Source organism: Malaya genurostris, chromosome 2, assembly GCF_030247185.1.
Source record: "Malaya genurostris strain Urasoe2022 chromosome 2, Malgen_1.1, whole genome shotgun sequence".
Classification (NCBI taxonomy): Eukaryota; Metazoa; Arthropoda; class Insecta; order Diptera; family Culicidae; genus Malaya; species Malaya genurostris.
Window position 1 is genome coordinate 245039976 of NC_080571.1, and position 17441 is coordinate 245057416.

Here is a 17441-nt window from a genome sequence, read left to right on the forward strand (position 1 = left end):
TTGTGTGTAAACTTTTTCTCAAATTTTCACATATTACCATATAAACTCCGAAACCGAAAGTCACATTCAAATGAAATTCAATAGCAAGCTATGGGAACATAATACCTTTCATTTGAATCTTTGTTTGTGAAAATCGGTTCAGCCATCTCTGAGAAAAGTGAGTGCATATTTTTGTTACATACACACACATACACACACACGGACTCACAGACATTTGTTCAGTTCGTCGTGCTGAGTCGAATGGTATACGACATTCGGCCCTCCGGGCCTCGGTTAAAAAGTCGATTTTCACAGTGATTGCATAGCCTTTCTATATGAGAAAGTCAAAAATAAATGATTTTTCCGATAACTGAGTGCAGATGACAAAATATCTAATTGCGGCTTCTCTACATCGTTTTGTTCGTATTCTATCCAACCTCCCTTGGACGCGTTTTTCTGAAAACCTATTTTTCGAAATCCGTGAACACGATTCTGAAAAATCTACTGAACTGATTCCTTTCACACTTGGAACATACTTTCATGGTATAAAATGCCTCCCCTCTACGTTTTTTAATTTTTTCATATTATGGTAGTTTTTCACCTCAAAATTGGCGGAAAATTTAACCTTAAATATGCCACGAACTGTTGAAAAATCACAATTTTGATTTGAGAACGACGGAAGGGAGAGAAATAACTCGTACTTTAAGTAAATTTAAGAACATTTTTGATTTCAGATAATTCTATGCCGAGTTATCGTGTTCACAGCGCAACGTGATTCTCAAAAGAGGTTTTAGGGAATGCTATGTTACCGTCTTATTTTTCAATATTATTATGCGGAAATTTAACTAGATATTCTTTGAATGATGCTTCATAATGTAAAAAGAGGTTTGAATAAGTTTGCTTAAGCTTTCATTCAAATTATCCCTTACTTCCCCCTACAGTGGATGCCGCGTTTGCTCACGGCGAATTAAAAACGTTAATTTATTTTCATTGCCAATGCATAGTTAGAAAAGGAAAAATCGCTTCTAACCGGAACAATCTGTTGCACACAGTACACCGGCTTTTTAAAGCTTTCTTGGAATTACTTGTCACAAACAAATCTTATCTAAACTCTGAATCATGCAGAATAGAAACATATCGGAATGCTGTTATCGATCGGTGTGAAAAAACGCGAGAACAGTTGGTCATCGAAGAGCCAGCCGGTGCAGTGGAGAAATAACGCAAGAACAGTTGGTCATAAACGGCTGTTCAAAGTGTAGAAACTTAACTCAATCAGTATCGAGCTAGGCGCACAATTGTAGATATCTAGAATTCACAGCATGGTCGTACGTCGATTGGAGACTTTCCTCCAAGATAAGGTTCCAAATGGATATTCAAACATTAATATTAAGGATGAAATTGAGTAAGTGTATTGGAGTTTTTAGGCAGGATAAGAATATAAGTATAATATATTTTAGAAAATATTTCCGCGATGTCGATGTCGCATCTAGTCCACCGAAACCTATTGTGGTGGTAGCCACAAGCTCGTTGATCGTCAAAGTTTGCCGTTCGGACACCAAAGCCCAATTATGCGGGGGACGTTTTCAATCCGTTTGCACGATGCTTGATAACTTCTTTTCTAAGATGACCAATCTTGGAGTAGAGCTCGTATTCTACGTGCATGAGCCGTTAATGGAACCTAAATATAAATATTGGTACCAAGGACTGACCGAAGTAGTTGACTGCATTGATGGAGGAACCGACATGGCAGTGATAGATGAGAGGTTATTAAGGAAAAAATTTCCCCTAAACTACGCCTACATGATCATGCACATGGCAAAACAACACGGCCGGTTCGTGCTAGCAACTGCGAAAAAAAAATCATTACTATCCGGACATTGCATCGTACGCTAACGAAGTTGGAGCGTATGCCGTTTTGGCATGTAGCAGTTCGTATCTAATATACGAGGGTCGGTGGCGTTTGTGGTCTACCAGGGATGTCGATTTCGACCATCTCGAAACTATGGAATACAATCGCTCCGCACTCCTGCAAACATTGAACCTGAACTATCGACAGATGCAACTGTTTGCCGTTTTGGCCGGCGATGATAGCCTTCCTTATGGGCAGATTTTAAAGTTCCAGACAAGGATGGCTTTTATCGTATCAAAGAACGTTCAATCTTCACTCTTCACACGATTCAATCAGTGCCATCAAAGAGAAATGGAAAACATCGCAACAACAAACACCCGGCATGGCTCATTTAACATAGCATAGACACCAGTGCGAGAGTGAATTTCTCTCGATGACATTTCTGAGAATCAAAGGTTAGCACGCCGCTGTGGGGATCTTCTCTGAAGCAACAAACGGTCGCTTATTCTCGTTTCGCGATCCGATTCTATACAGGCAGTTGATAATTGCGATAGAATCATTTCACTATTGCCGCTTATTCTAACTATGTGCATATAACCTTTGTATAAGTTGTGTCTATGAAAATGTATGTGAATGCTCCACACAAGGGTTTTGAAATATTGCAACCTAGTATGAGAAACATCAAGATGAACCATCGATTCGATTTTCTGCGATAATTGTCAACTTGCGATTCTCTCTTGGCAAATTCCACACAGCAACGATCATTATCAGACTGTATATTTTTTCATGGGCCGTGAAATACTCAGAGTATGAAGTGGAGCGAAGAAATGTAGAAAAATTCTCTCGCGGTTCATGTATTGAGAGACTCGAGTTCTTATAGCATCTTCTACCGGATTGAAAATGTTGTATACAATATAGATAGCAATATAGCAGCTTCTGTCAAATTTTCGGCAATCACCAACACTGGTTCCAGAATCGTGAGTTTGGATACTCACGCAATGCTTTCATTCATCTCGCACAATTTGTTCGGCAACATTCGGACTCTATTCACACGGACGACGGTTTGCAAAGTGTTTTGTGTAAAATTTTCAATCGAATTCCGAACATGCGTGAGTTAATGCAAACCTTTCGGAACTGTTTGAGATATTACGATTTGGTAGGTTCTGCTTTCATCGCACAATTGTTCCAAAACCAAATAACAAATCTTTCTTATTTAGAGCCCCAGTGTGATGATTGATCTTCTGCTAAAGCAGGACGATTCGTTTATGTACGATGTTTGGGTGGGCCAATCAATTAACATATCCGCCATTCATCTGGATATGCGTCGTCGTGAATTTGGCATGTTATATCCGGATTTAGCAATTTCACTGACCCTCCGTATGGCAGGTATTATTTTGTATTATAAAGGTGTCGAAGAGTGCACCCAAGTCCACTTGTATATCAAACCTAAGCATGAGGATGAAGCTGTAATTTTAAAGAGGAATGCCATCCTTCCCAAGGACATCACACCACCATCTTTACCAGAACTGTTCTCCAAAGAAAAAGAAGTTTATTTTGCCCTCGAAGACAGAAAACTACAACTGTACTGTTGGATTGGCTCAGAGACTCTGAACTATCAGACGTTGAGTTCTATTCCTGAACAACTACGTGTTACAGCAGTAACTCTGTACTATCTGCGAGAGAAAAATATTGTACAACTTTTTGAAGCTGACTTACTCCTCCAAGTAGCGTACGATGTGATCTTTGAGTCGTTCAAGTGTCAAGATATTCAATATCCACACCGGTTGGACAGTCGAGCATTTCATGTGGTATTCATTTTCCAAGCAGTTTACTATCATTTCCATCAGGCAGTCAAACGGGTTGGCTTGGATTGGGCGAGTTTTCGAGGCTATCTACCGTTTGATGGGGTGCGATTCCATATGCACTATGATTACTGGAAGCAGCATAAAGGCAATTTGGAACAAATTGCACCATGGCGAATTTACAAGCATCTTCTAGAGCACGCCTCATCGAACTCGGAGGAAGTGAAGTGAAAATCCAAACTCTCGTGGTGGATGATAATAATTTCTGTAATAAAATATTTGGTGATGGGGAGTCCGGTATGATAATAATAATGTTACTGAAAGCGTAAACTCAACGATGTAGTTAATTTTTGCCTTTCTCATATACACCCAAACCTCCATTTACGAACCTTATATATGTATGTATGTATGCTTACACACTCGCTCGTTTGCGTATATGTGTATATATTTATACATATAAATGATTGCTTTTACTTCACCACTATTTATATGTATTAAGAAATACAAATATTTGCACACATGCGTACGCATATTGATACATATATACATATAAAAGTTACGTAAATGGAGGTTTGGGTGTAGAAAGGTTATGCAATCACTTGAAAAACCGACCAGTGAAAATTGGCCCGGAGGGTCAAGTGTCATATACCATTCGACTCAGTTCATCGAGCTGAGCAATGTCTGTGTGTGTGTGTATGTATGTGTGTGTGTGTGTATGTGTCAAATAATTTCACTAGGTTTTCTCGGAGATGGCTGAACCGATTTTGACAAACTAGGATTCAAATGAAAGGTGGTCCCATACGGAATTCCTGAATTTCATCCGGATCCGACTTTCGGTTCCGGAATTATAGGGTAAAGTGTGTTCAATATTGTACACCGTCATTTAAACCGGCGAAACAAAAAACGTTAAATTTTTTCTAAACTGGTCTTAAAACTACACAAATTGATAGTCATTATCAATAGGCAACTAAACAAACCGACTCCGGCTATCCTGGTTCCCGGTATCCGGTTCCGGAAGTACCGGAAATAGTGGTCATATATACAAAAATGGATCTCACTCACTTTTCTCAGCGATGGCTTGACCGATTTCCACAAACTTAGATTCAAATGAAAGGTCTCGGGGTCCCATACGGAATTCCTAAATTTCATCCGGATCAGACTTCCGGTTCCGGAATTATAGGGTAAAATGTGTTAAATATTGTACACCGTCACTTGAACCGGCGAAACAAAAAACGTAAAAATTTTTCTAAACTGATTTAAAAACTACACAAATTGATAGTCATTATCAATAGGCAACTAAACAAACCGATTCCGGCTATCCTGGTTCCCGGTATCCGGTTCCGGAAGTACCGGAAATAGTGGTCATATATACCAAAATGGATCTCACTCACTTTTCTCAGCGATGGTTTGACCGATTTCCACAAACTTAGATTCAAATGAAAGGTCTTTCGGTCCCATACGGAATTCCTGAACTTCATCCGGATCCGACTTCCGAATCCGGAGTTATAGGGTGCGTACTAGAAGAGTTTGTTTGTCATGTTAGTTGGTGGCCTTACGAACCGACTTCGGTTATACCGGTTCTCGGGTTCCGGTGCCAGAGGTGCATATAATAGTGAACCCATTTCGTTCTCTTAAGGATGGCTTACGCAATCAAAGCACTGTTTTATTATGTATGTTATGCATAAACAATCACTTGGTTTCTTTCAAAAAACGAAGAGAAATTTTTTTAATAGAATACCACAATATTATATGTACATGAGAAAGGCATCATTACACCACTAGGTGGATTAAAACAGGTTTTTCTTCTTCGTTTAAGAGTCAAGATGCTCGTAACTAGTGAGCAATGGATGACGACAATTAGATTCAACATGCATTGCACTATGGTCCGAAACGGGAAATTAGCGTGACAAAAATAATTTCACTATTAAATATTAGTTTTTTGTAGTTAGTGTCTTCACAAATTTGTTTGTAATCAAATGGCGCTCCTTTTGAAGATAAAAGTTACTAGGGTGGTTCTCATTTAGATTGAAATCTGAAATCTAACTTTCTTAATTGAACTCAAAAATGATTTTGTTGTACAATAAAGTTGTAGTAAATTTTATTTTGAGCAACTTTGTTGAAAAAAGCACATCTCTAGCTCTTCATTTGATCGAGTTACATCAATTTTCCCTAGTAAAAGTAGGGTGGCTCCTGAAAAATCACTTTGTTTTGTTCTAACTTTTTTGTGAAACGTTCTACGGAGCCGAATAGCCTGTAAAAACCGGAAAACGACGCACAATGAGTTTTGGTTTGAATAAAGACATTCTACTCATTTTAACAAACTAATGATTTTCTTGGGTTTCAGGAAGTGCTTTGACTTACAAAAAATCTATTTTCGACTGTAGTTTTTGTGTGTCTCATTTCTCGAAAGGACAATGCATGAAAAACTTGTAGAACTAATTTGATACAATTATGTTGCTGAAGGAAGTATGGTGATACGTTAAGGCGTTTAAGAGTTTTGCAATATTTTTGAAGGTATTTTTAAGACTACCTTAAATAAGTTAAAAAAATAACACCCTTCCAATTTTGTTTTAAATTTTACTTATATCATGACCTTTCAGGAACCGCATAGGATACATTTTTATCGATCTGGCATCTAATAAACATTGATATTTGAAGCTCGACTAGTTTTCGATGAAAAAACAATCACAACTTTTTACTGTTACCTCTCATGAAAAAGCTTGGCTGAGAAAATTGTGCGCAATAATTAGTTCAACAACTCGTCTGAAGACAACTTTTCCGTAGAAAGTTTCACAAAAAAAGTTATTTTTCAGGAGCCACCCCATTTTTACTCGGAAAAATTGATGTAACTCGATCAAATGAAGAGCTAGAGAGGTGATTTTTTCAACAAAGTTGCTCAAAATAGAATTCACTACAACTTTATTGTACAACAAAATCATTTTTGAGTTCAATTAAGAAAGTTAGATTTCAGATTTCAGTCTAAATGAGGACCACCCTAGTAACTTTTTTCATCAAAAGAAGCGCCATTTGAATACAAACAACTTTTGTGAAGACAACTACTAGAAAAACTAATATTTAATAGTGAAAATATTTCTGTCACGCTAATTTCCCGTTTCGGACCACTGTGCATTGGTTTCTCCGCTGGTTTCGACAAGATGATTTTTTGTCTTTCTCATATAAGTGCGGAAGTTATGGAATCGCTTGGAAATCCTCTCACAGATATACCGCACCAATTTCCTCAAACTTATACTCAAATCAAAGATCTTATAGTTTCATAGACTGAAATTTAGTTCGAATCCGTCTTCCGGTTCCGGTATTCAAAGGTGAAGTATGTTCGAAATCTCAAATCTCTCAGAACAGTTTCTATTTGAAGGTTATGTTAATTGCAGGCTAAACTAACCAATTTCGGCTAATCCGGCTTCCGATTCCGGAACTACCTGAAATAGTGGTCGAAAGAGGTCTACGTGTGCGTACGTCATCACAGTGTATTTCCTGTTTTTAATTGCGAGTTTCCAGTTTATACTCTGTCAAATCCCCAATCTGCATTGAAGGGGCTGGGGTCCACTAGGAGATTGATAGTACCTATTAGCTCTCTCCGGACAGTACCAGCCTAGATGCCGTGTGGAATCCGGCGGAAAAAATGAACCAAGAATAGATCCACTGGGTTCCTGCTTCCATGTCGTAAAAGGCGACAATTGCAGGAGTTTCTTTTTCCTTTCAGTTATCAGATATTTTCAATGTTTCACTTCTGATTACTCTATTTTACTAAATTATCTCTTCATTCAACCTTTCAATTTCCGTGTAACTTCGAAAAAAAGTTTTATTTGGAATGTTTTCTTCTTACATGTTATTGATTGTCTGTCAGGATTATAAATTGAATGATAAAAAAATAAATAATCTAAAACTATTGCGCAAATCCGTTGATATTACAAAGTTAATAACAGAGATAACATATGTCGATATATTGAACACGTATATTTGAAACTATAAATTAAGATTTTTCTCGGTAGCCGACTGCCCAGATCAACCAATATAACCAATTAATAATTTTAATAGGTAATTAAAATAATAAAGTGGAAATAATGAAGAATAATAAATAATAAATAATGATTTTAAAACAACTGTTTAGAATATGTCAATACAATGAATCAGCTATTTTGTCTAAATCCTATTCACTCGTTTATTTTGTAACACGTAATTTCATTTATAAAAAATAGGTAAGTTTTTATTCGTTACGCGATAGTATTGCAAATCTTTCTTCAGTTTACTCGAGTAAGAGCTGTGAATCAAGACTTTCCGGGACTTTGATATAGGATATTGTTGAAACGTTCACTCGGGAAATCAGTGAGTTTAGTGGTGCATCCGAGCATCTTGAAACCGGAACATACTGAGTCGCGCGCGAATAATACCAATCCTGAAATTTTTACTAACAAAAATCCTTCTCCCGTGACACTTGTGGAGTGCGCATTAGTATATACGGCCTCTAGTAACAACAAGTGTTGGACTAACATCCCTTCCCATTTCTTAGACGATCTACGTTCGGGCCTGGCCGGCGCCGGTACTGATCAATGAATTCTGGGATTACCAGAAGATGTACATTGAAGGATGATTTACCAGTCCCAGGATGGATAATCTAGAAACTCCCTGTACAATTTCAGCTAATCCCGATCAGTAACGGAGTAGCAACCAGGGGTGGTCGCTCAAGCTCAAGCTCAAGCTCAAATCCCTACATTCTGCATTGAATCATAAACCTCCAAGAATCGATTCACACACTCAGAGCACACTTCGTGCGAACCTTTACGTGAGATTTCTTTGCACCAAATCAGTTTCATTAATCTGTTGTGTCTGGAATTATTCTTGTTTGTCTATCTTTCACTAGTAACCTTTAGTAAAGTAAAGCAACAATGGAGAAAAAACCTTTTTTAATTCCACCTAGTAGTGTAATGATGACTTTATTTATACTTTCAAAAATATCACTAGAAGATTCTGTCAAGAATTTTCAATAATAAAATCAAAAACCTCCTTTTAATGTGAACTACCAGAACCTTTTCAATTTGTAAACAGTATTGTCAACTTAATGTAGATTTGAATTTGGCAACCCTGCATGCTATGGAAATTTGAACAAATAATCTTTAATTTGAATCATGATTTGTGAAAATCGGTCTAACCGTTGCTGAGAAATCGAAATGAGTTCCGTTTTTGGAGCTTTTCTTCACTATTACCTGTGCTTTTGGAGCGGAAACCAGGGACTAGTTGTTCCAAAGTAAACTTAAATCCATTAACTAACAAGGTCGGCCATCTAGATGATTTTACCAGTAAGTTTAAAAAAATGGCATCACTTGTGAAAAAATACTCATGAAAATTAAATATGTTTACTTATACCTCTGTAATACCGGAACTGGAAGTCGGATCTGGATGAATTATTCGGGAACTTATTAAAAAAATCCAAAACCTTTTATTTGCTTCTTAGTTTGTAAAAATCGGTTGAGATATTTCCGAGACAATTGATTGCGCAATCAATTCCACAGCAAATAACAAATTTTGTTTGAAATTTTATTTTTGTATTTTTTGATTTGGCTTAGATTTTTCATAAGCATCATTCATGGCCGCATGAAACAATATGCGGCATCAATTTGCGTTTGTTACTCTTGCCTTACGTTTGAAAAGGGACTAAGCACAAATCCCTTGAAAATTTTCAATAAAAACAGATCGGCTGAAAAGTTCGTATCATTTCTATGAGAGGGCGCCACTAGAATTAAATCCATACCATTTTCAGTTAGTACCAACCTTCAAAAGATACGTGTATAAATTTGACAGCTGTCTGATTATTAGTTTGTGAGATATTGCATTTTGAGTGAAGCTACTTTTGTTATTGTGAAAAAAAAATGGAAAAAAGGAATTTCGTGTGTTGATGAAACACTACTTTTTGATGAAAAAAATTGCCGCCGATACCAAAAAATGGCTTGATGAGTGTTATCCAGACTCTGCACCGGGCGAAGCAACAATTCGTAAGTGGTTTGCAAAATTTCGTACTGGTCATATGAGCACCGAAGACGATGAACGCAGTGGACGTCCAAAAGAGGCTGTTACCGATGAAAACGTGAAAAAAATCCACAAAATGATTTTCAATGACCGTAAATTGAAGTTGATCGAGATAGCTGACGCCCTAAAGATATCAAAGGAACGTGTTGGACATATTATTCACGAATATTTGGATATGAGAAAGCTTTGTGCAAAATGGGTGCCGCGTGAGCTCACAATCGATCAAAAACAACAACGAATTGATGATTCTGAGCAGTGTTTGGAGCTGTTATATCGAAATAAAACCAATTTTTTTCGTCGATATATAACAATGGACGAAACATGGCTCCATCACTTCACTCCGGAGTCCAATCGACAGTCAGCTGAGTGGACTGCACGCGATGAACCGAACCTAAAGCGTGGAAAGACTCAACAATCGGCCGGTAAGGTTATGGCGTCTGTATTTTGAGATTCGCATGGTATAATTTTCATCGACTACCTTGAAAAGGGAAAAACCATTAACAGTGACTATTATATAGCGTTATTATAGCGTTTGAAGGACGAAATTAAAAAAAAAACGGCCTCATTTGAAGAAGAAAAAAGTTTTGTTTCATCAAGACAATGCACCGTGTCACAAGTTGATGAAAACCATACTGAAATTGAACGAATTGGGCTTTGAATTGCTCCCTAATCCACCGTATTCTCCAGATTTGGCCCCCAGTGACTTTTTCCTGTTCTCAGACCACAACAGAATGCTCGCTGGTAAAAAATTTAGAAGCAATGAAGAGGTAATCGCTGAAACTGAGGCCTATTTTGAGGCAAAGGACAAATCGTACTACAAAAATGGTATCGAAAAGTTGGAAGATCGCTATAATCGCTGTATCGCCTCTGATGGCAATTATGTTGAATAATAAAAATGAATTTTGGCAAAAAAATGTGTGTTTCTATTAAACGATACGAACTTTTCAGCCGAACTGTTATATGTTTCAGAAACGTTGGGTTCGATCGATTTGGTGTCTTCTGCAATGTTTTAGGTAATTCTTTGTTTGAATTTTATTTTAAAATGAACACTTGAAATTCAAATATCTCAAAAAAGGTATTTTCGATTTTTTATTTTTTTGCTATGGTTTAGCTGAAGTCCAAAGTAAAACACTGTTAAATTTTTAGAATGGAGAAAACATTTTTAAATATTTTTAACAAATTTTATAAAAGAACTCTAAATTTCCAATGGCCAATATGTTAATCTATTTTTTTCTCATCCATCCATGTTTTCGAGATATAGCGGTTTGAAAAACAAATCGGGAATTTTTTCGCGATCATGGATCATCTTTTAATATTCCCGCATGTAAAAGTACCATCAGACCTGCCTAAAAACCTATTCTATGTATCATCCAAACCATAATCCTTAACGTTTTACGATATCTTGCGTTCATGCGTGTTGTTAACGTAAAAGCCAATTTTTTTGAAACAGTAAACAAATTGTTAGGCAAATGCTTGTATTCATTGTATGACATGGTTTTTAGAATGTATAAGATATATGGAAAGGAAATCAGCAAATATGTTTAGCAGTGTTCGTAAAGGATGAAAGCTGTGGTCTGGCAAGCAATTTGTAGCTGCGGTAAGATTTCGAAACCCTTCATCATCACTGCTTCAATGAACAGCGAAATATACATCAAGGAATGTTTACAAAAACGACTTCAACCCATGATTCGAAGCCACAAGGATCCTGTTATCTTCTGGTCAGATCTTGCTTCTTGCCACTACTCGAAATCAACGGTAGAATGGTATACTACCAAAAATGTCACTTGCGTCTCAAAAGACATGAATCCACCAAATTGCCCACAACGTCGACCAATTGAGGAATTTTGGGCATTAACGAATGCACATCTTAGGAAACATGTCTCGGCAGCCGAAACCATTTAACAGTTCGAAAAAGTTTGGAAAAAACTGTCAAAACTTGTCGCCATGAAGTCTGTACGGAATATAATGAGGAACGTCCGCAAGAAGGTGCGCCAGCTAGTCTACAATGGCTAAGTAGCAAGTGTTAAGAACAATATTCTGTTGTTGTAGTCTAATATTATCAGTATATCGAATAAAATTTGAATATCTAATACTTGTAAATTATTTACAGTGAAATCAAAGTGCGTCCATACTTTCTGGGACAGTGTTTATCACACATACGGTAGATCATTGAAACGAGACTCGCGGAGAAAAGCTTTCGTTTAGGATTTTTCGTTCCAAAAACTTCTGGTTCACTTTTCATTTACAGCTTACAGCTGATAAACGACTTTATTATATTCGGAATTGGAATCCGAATGCGGTTAACCACCTGCCAGAAAATACAAATCTAGTCAATATGCACAAGAAATGTTTCGCAATTTTGTAGCTTCCAGCTATATTTACAGACGCAGATTTGTTTGTCTTTTTCATTTCATTCGAGTCCGCCGATGAGATAGGTTCACAAACAGTTGGTATTGTGTTTGCAAATCAAAAATATTCTAACAGGAGCATCGAAATGTTTAGGTTAAGTTTTGGAGAGAATGCCGTTGAAAAAGGTTCACACTCCACTTCGAATTGTAGCACCAAAGCTTTGTTTCTGCATGGAGCGGGTAGACAATCGCATTTAGAATCGCTTACTATCCATTTATTGGATTCTCCGCAACTTTTTATTTTCGACAAACATGGTTCCAAAGCAAAATTTCCATGCTGTCGAGTGTTCTAACACTGCATGAATATTCAAAGAAGCAAACAGCGCCGTTTTATGAAACTTGGTGTCTGTAGCTACATACATTGCAATATAAATGAGCACGTGCTAGCGTTTCGGATCCTGTTGGTTGTATGTTGATGTTATTTACTGTTTCATATTCAAATTCAAGCGCATTCGGGACTGCCTTCACCGCGCTTTAGTTGATGTGCATCGTGGGATTTTCTTCGTTCTCTGGAGGCAGACGGAAAAAAACAGAAGCACGATTCTGTTCTATAAAATATGACGATTTCATAGCACAAATAACGATTGCCGAGTTACAAGTTGCTCAGACAAATCTGATACTTTATACCAGTCAATATGAAAAAATATTATACCGGATCTTGGCTTAAACCAAGACCGATGTTTTCTGGCTAGGGGCTATGCAACCGGAATTTCAATGGTTTCAAACTGTTTACATTCATATGATACAGAAAATTCAGTTTGCACTGGAAATAATATAAAAAGTAATGTATTGCCAGTCACTGTATCCCTAATTACTGTGTCAGTTATGCTACCATGAGAATCATCTATACTGTTATTATTGATGATAGAAGAAAGAAATTTTAAAAACTCATGTAGAATATATCTTCCATTCAATCAATCAATCAACCAAACAAAATACCGCACCGTGCATTTCTCATAGCCTCTACTTTTATATCTTGGTGGGTGTGTTCTGGTTGCAATTTTTCTTCTCCGTTGAATCGTATCAGGATGATGTGATGCGCTATCAATCTTAGTTTTTTTTCCGTTTCCCCACATCCGTTTTCCAGCAGCACAAGTATATAGTAAATGGCACTGGAGAGTACCAACTGCGACTGCACTCCATTCCCATCCGGGGGAGCCGAGCAGCCCAACGAGACCCACGACATCAATCATATTTGCTGGTGAAGAGTGCATACAAAATTCGAGAAACGTGACAGCCACGGCGTGTTCATTCGGATGACATTGCGTTCTGTGCCGCATTCTCTTACTGCAGTGCGTGAAAAGACAGAAACGGGACGCTTTTGGTGATTTGAAATGTTGAATTGAAACCCACTAGCGACAAAGCAGTCGGATGACATGATAGAGAAAATATTTGGGCCACAGATCACGTCAACGTTAAACGAATAACGGGTTCAAGAAAGCAATTTCACGGCTGCACTGAGTCCGTGATGTGATCAAACGGAGGCAAATCAATTTGAAGTTTTCGACGAAAGAGATGGAAAACATGATTTATGAGTTTCCTATTGCAGATGCAGACGACATACGCCATTGGGCCCGATTGGCTCAGTGAACTTTGTCTCCACTCTTAAACTTCGGTGCTGCACGCTTATTACAAGTCGATGATATTATATTGCTTGAAGAAATGAAAAGAGATTTTATTCAATTATTAGCAGAGATTGAATCCACGGTTGGTTTGGTTCTTTAGAACAAGAATTGATGGAATAAAAATTATGCGAACCCACTGACAATGTATACGGGCGTTTAGCATTTCAGGCCGACGGTGCGAAAGATTAGATTTTCATCCTCAAATAAGTAGTATACAATTTCACTCACACACGCAAAGACCGAAAGTATTATTTTTGCGTAAAAATTTGTAATTTGCTGATTTTAGTTGTTTTTTTTTGGGACAGATAAAAAATTCTTAACATGGCTAGTTTGTTAACTTTTATTCCTTAAAAAATGCTAGAATCATAGTTGAAATGGCAAATTTTTTAGTTAAACTCACTATTATTATTTGGATCCGACTTCCGGTTCTGGAATTATGGAGTAAAATGTGCAAAAATTGTGAAAATAAGTGCACCAACTTTTTTCGGAGATGGCTGAACCGATTTTCACAAACTTAGATTCAAATGAAAGCTCTTTAAGTCCCATACTAAATTCCGGAATTTCATTTTTATCTGAATTCCGGTTCCGCAGTTATGGGGTAAAATGTGCATAAAAATGAAAATATGTTTTCTAACTTTTCTCACATATTACCCGACCGATTTTCACAATAATTGATTCAAATGAAAGGTCCTGTGGTCCCATACGGAATCCTTAAATTTCATCCGAATACGACTTCCGGATCCGGAAATATAGGGTAAAGTGTGTTAAAAAGTTTATACCATCACTGTAAAAAGCGAAAAACCGTAAAATATGTATAAATCGACCTCGAATCTTCTCCAATTGATAGTTTGTATCAGTAGATGGTCAAACAAATCGATTTCGGTTATTCTTTCAAGAATCGAAGAAAATTATTTTAAAGAATACCACAGTATTATATATGATAGTATGATTAATATGAGAAAGGCATCATTACACCACTAGGTGGATTAAAATTGATTTTTATTTATTTATTTATTTATTTATAGTAAATGTTACAAATTATGAATGGTTGAATTCAACAGAAGGTCTTCCTAAATTCAAAAATGTTTTTGATGATTTCAAGTGACATTATTAGTTGATTTTAGCAATAATATTTGTTGATTTTGGTATTAGTTTTAGTATTTGAAACTAATTAAAAATGTTGAATGTAACTAAAGTCGTTGTTGATATCAACTTTTTTTTTTATTTCAACTTATGTCGACAGTTGATTTTAATAAAGAAAATCTTGAATAGAACTGTCCAATTTTCATTTGGTTTTAACAACCAACATTAGATTTTGCCATCTGCAGTTGTCACCGAAAAATTGTTCATACTGTAATGACTACTACCCGAGTAGAGTGTGAGATCAAAAAGAAGACTCAATTTGATGTTGTGCTGTTCGCATATATCGATTACTTATTTTGCTATCGTTATGGTCGTTTCAACGGTTAAAAGATCAAAATCGAAAGCAAAAAAAAAAAAAATGCTGTGTGACATCAAACTGAAAACTAATTTTACTCTCAGGGAAAGCACATAAAAAACTTAATATGATGTAGATTTTCTCGAAATGGCACGTCACAAGCATAAGCTAAAAATAGACTGGCCAAAAAAGATCCGGGATAGTATACTTTTTGGCGATATTACTCGCTAACAAAAAAAAAGACAATTTTGTGCAATCCTCTTAATCACACTGCGGAGAGATCTGGATTCGAACTTAGGGTGAGAATTGGAATGCGAACTTTCTGTGATTGCTATGGACTGTACGTGCTAACTGTAAGTGGATGGAAAATTATCGATTATATGACAATATATGTATATGTTATTTGTTGTTTCACAAAATTGTATGTTGTAGTTGTAGCTGTAGGTAGTTTCTGTCAGTGCACACACGTTGCCTCGCTTCCACCCCGCATCCACCGTGAATAGCACACGGAACGACCGAAATTATCTCTGCGCCTAATTCGTATTACTGTTTTTGAATTAGTTAATTTCCAAAATGACTATGAAATTAGTAAAAATTGAGAATTTACTTTGCTGAAAATACTCTTATTTTCAGAGAATGTGTTTAGTTGGCGATCATCCTGGACACAAACCAGTAATATTTCAATCCAACACGAAATTCTCATTGACAACTAATTTTGTTACTAAAATCAGAACATTTGTTTTTATTGCCATTGTGTGTGCGTTTTTGTGTGAGTGTATGAGTGTGTATGTGTTTGTATGTGTGTATGTGTGTGGCTTAACCGATTTCCTCTTTCGAAAGCCCTATAATAGTGGAGAATAGTTCAAAAAAACGGAACTCACTTCGATATCTCAGCAACGGTTAAACCGATTTCCACAAATCACGATTCAAATTAAAGCTATTATTGTCTTCAAAGATATTTTGCAGTTTTATCCAGATCCGATTTCCGGTTCCGAAACTATAGAGCGATGAGTGTCAGAACATTCAAATCGTCATTCAAAATGATGATGCAAAACTGGAACGCGTCGGTACGGAAGAAAAAAACACCACCGGCTTTTATCGTGCTTTGTTCAATTTCGTATAGATTTACAGATTCACATATTTTTCACCTGAAAAATATCGATTTAAATGTTGCAACCATGCACGTTAAATCTATATTTTTCAGGTGAAAAATATACGAATCTTTAAATCTTTTATTCAATTTGAACCTACTTATACATACCATAACAAAACCATGATAACGATGCTTTTCTATAAAAGTACACTTATTGCCTTTCTCACATAGAAAGTATGTGTCAAATAATGTTATTCAAAATGAAAAATCTCTTAGTCCTATAGGTTGCTATTGAATTTCGTCATACCTTAATAGGGTAAAAGAGGGTTTAATATTGCAGACCGTCATTTAGAGCGACGATGCAAAAAAGGTTTAAATTTTTCTTGATTTGGCTCAACAGTGATTTAATTTGTAGGTTTAAATTTTTCTTGATTTGGCTTAACAGTGATTTAATCACATAGAAAGTATGTGTCAAATAATGTTATTCAAAATGAAAAATCTCTTAGTCCTATAGGTTGCTATTGAATTTCGTCATACCTTAATAGGGTAAAAGAGGGTTTAATATTGCAGACCGTCATTTAGAGCGACGATGCAAAAAAGGTTTAAATTTTTCTTGATTTGGCTCAACAGTGATTTAATTTGTAGGCTATATTAGTTGCTTACTAAACGAACCGACTTCGTCTATACTGGTGCTATGTTCCCGGTTCCAGAAGTACCGGAAATAATAGTGAAAAACGTTAAAACGAGGTTCACTCAATTTTCTCAGAGATGATTTGATCGATTGCCACAAACTTAGGTTAAAATAAAAGTTCATATAGTCTCATAGGTTGCTTTTTAATTTCATCCGGGTCCGACCTCCGATTCCAGAGCTAACATATAGAGTAAAATGTGTTTATTCATTCAGAGAGACGATGCAAAATGAAGAAAAATTCTGATTCGTTTGGCTTAACTGTTTACAAATTGAATTGGTTTTGTTAGTTCATAGCAAAAAAAAGTTTTTTTTATTTTATTGAAAAAAAAAATCAAATATCTAGTTTGTGAAGTGCATATCATATCAGTATATATTACCATAATATTTTACCATTTATCATGAATTTTTGAAGGGATGATTACAGATACTTTTTGTCCAGGCTTGGCGAGTGGATATCATTAATTTATATTCTAGAACTCTCAAATTCGGTTGGTGGATATTCTTCCTATTCGTT

At 36.3% G+C, this 17441-nt stretch overlaps 1 protein-coding gene across 1 annotated transcript; it reads left to right on the plus strand.

Annotated features, from left to right (window-relative positions):
- Positions 1–1298: 1298 nt before the first annotated feature.
- On the plus strand, positions 1299–3865 carry LOC131429167 (uncharacterized). Its single transcript, XM_058593214.1, has 4 exons — positions 1299–1381; positions 1437–1728; positions 1823–2221; positions 3046–3865. The coding sequence occupies exons 1-4, from the start codon at positions 1299–1301 to the stop codon at positions 3859–3861; spliced, it is 1590 nt and encodes a 529-aa protein (XP_058449197.1). The 3' UTR covers positions 3862–3865.
- The last annotated feature ends 13576 nt before the right edge of the window (positions 3866–17441 follow it).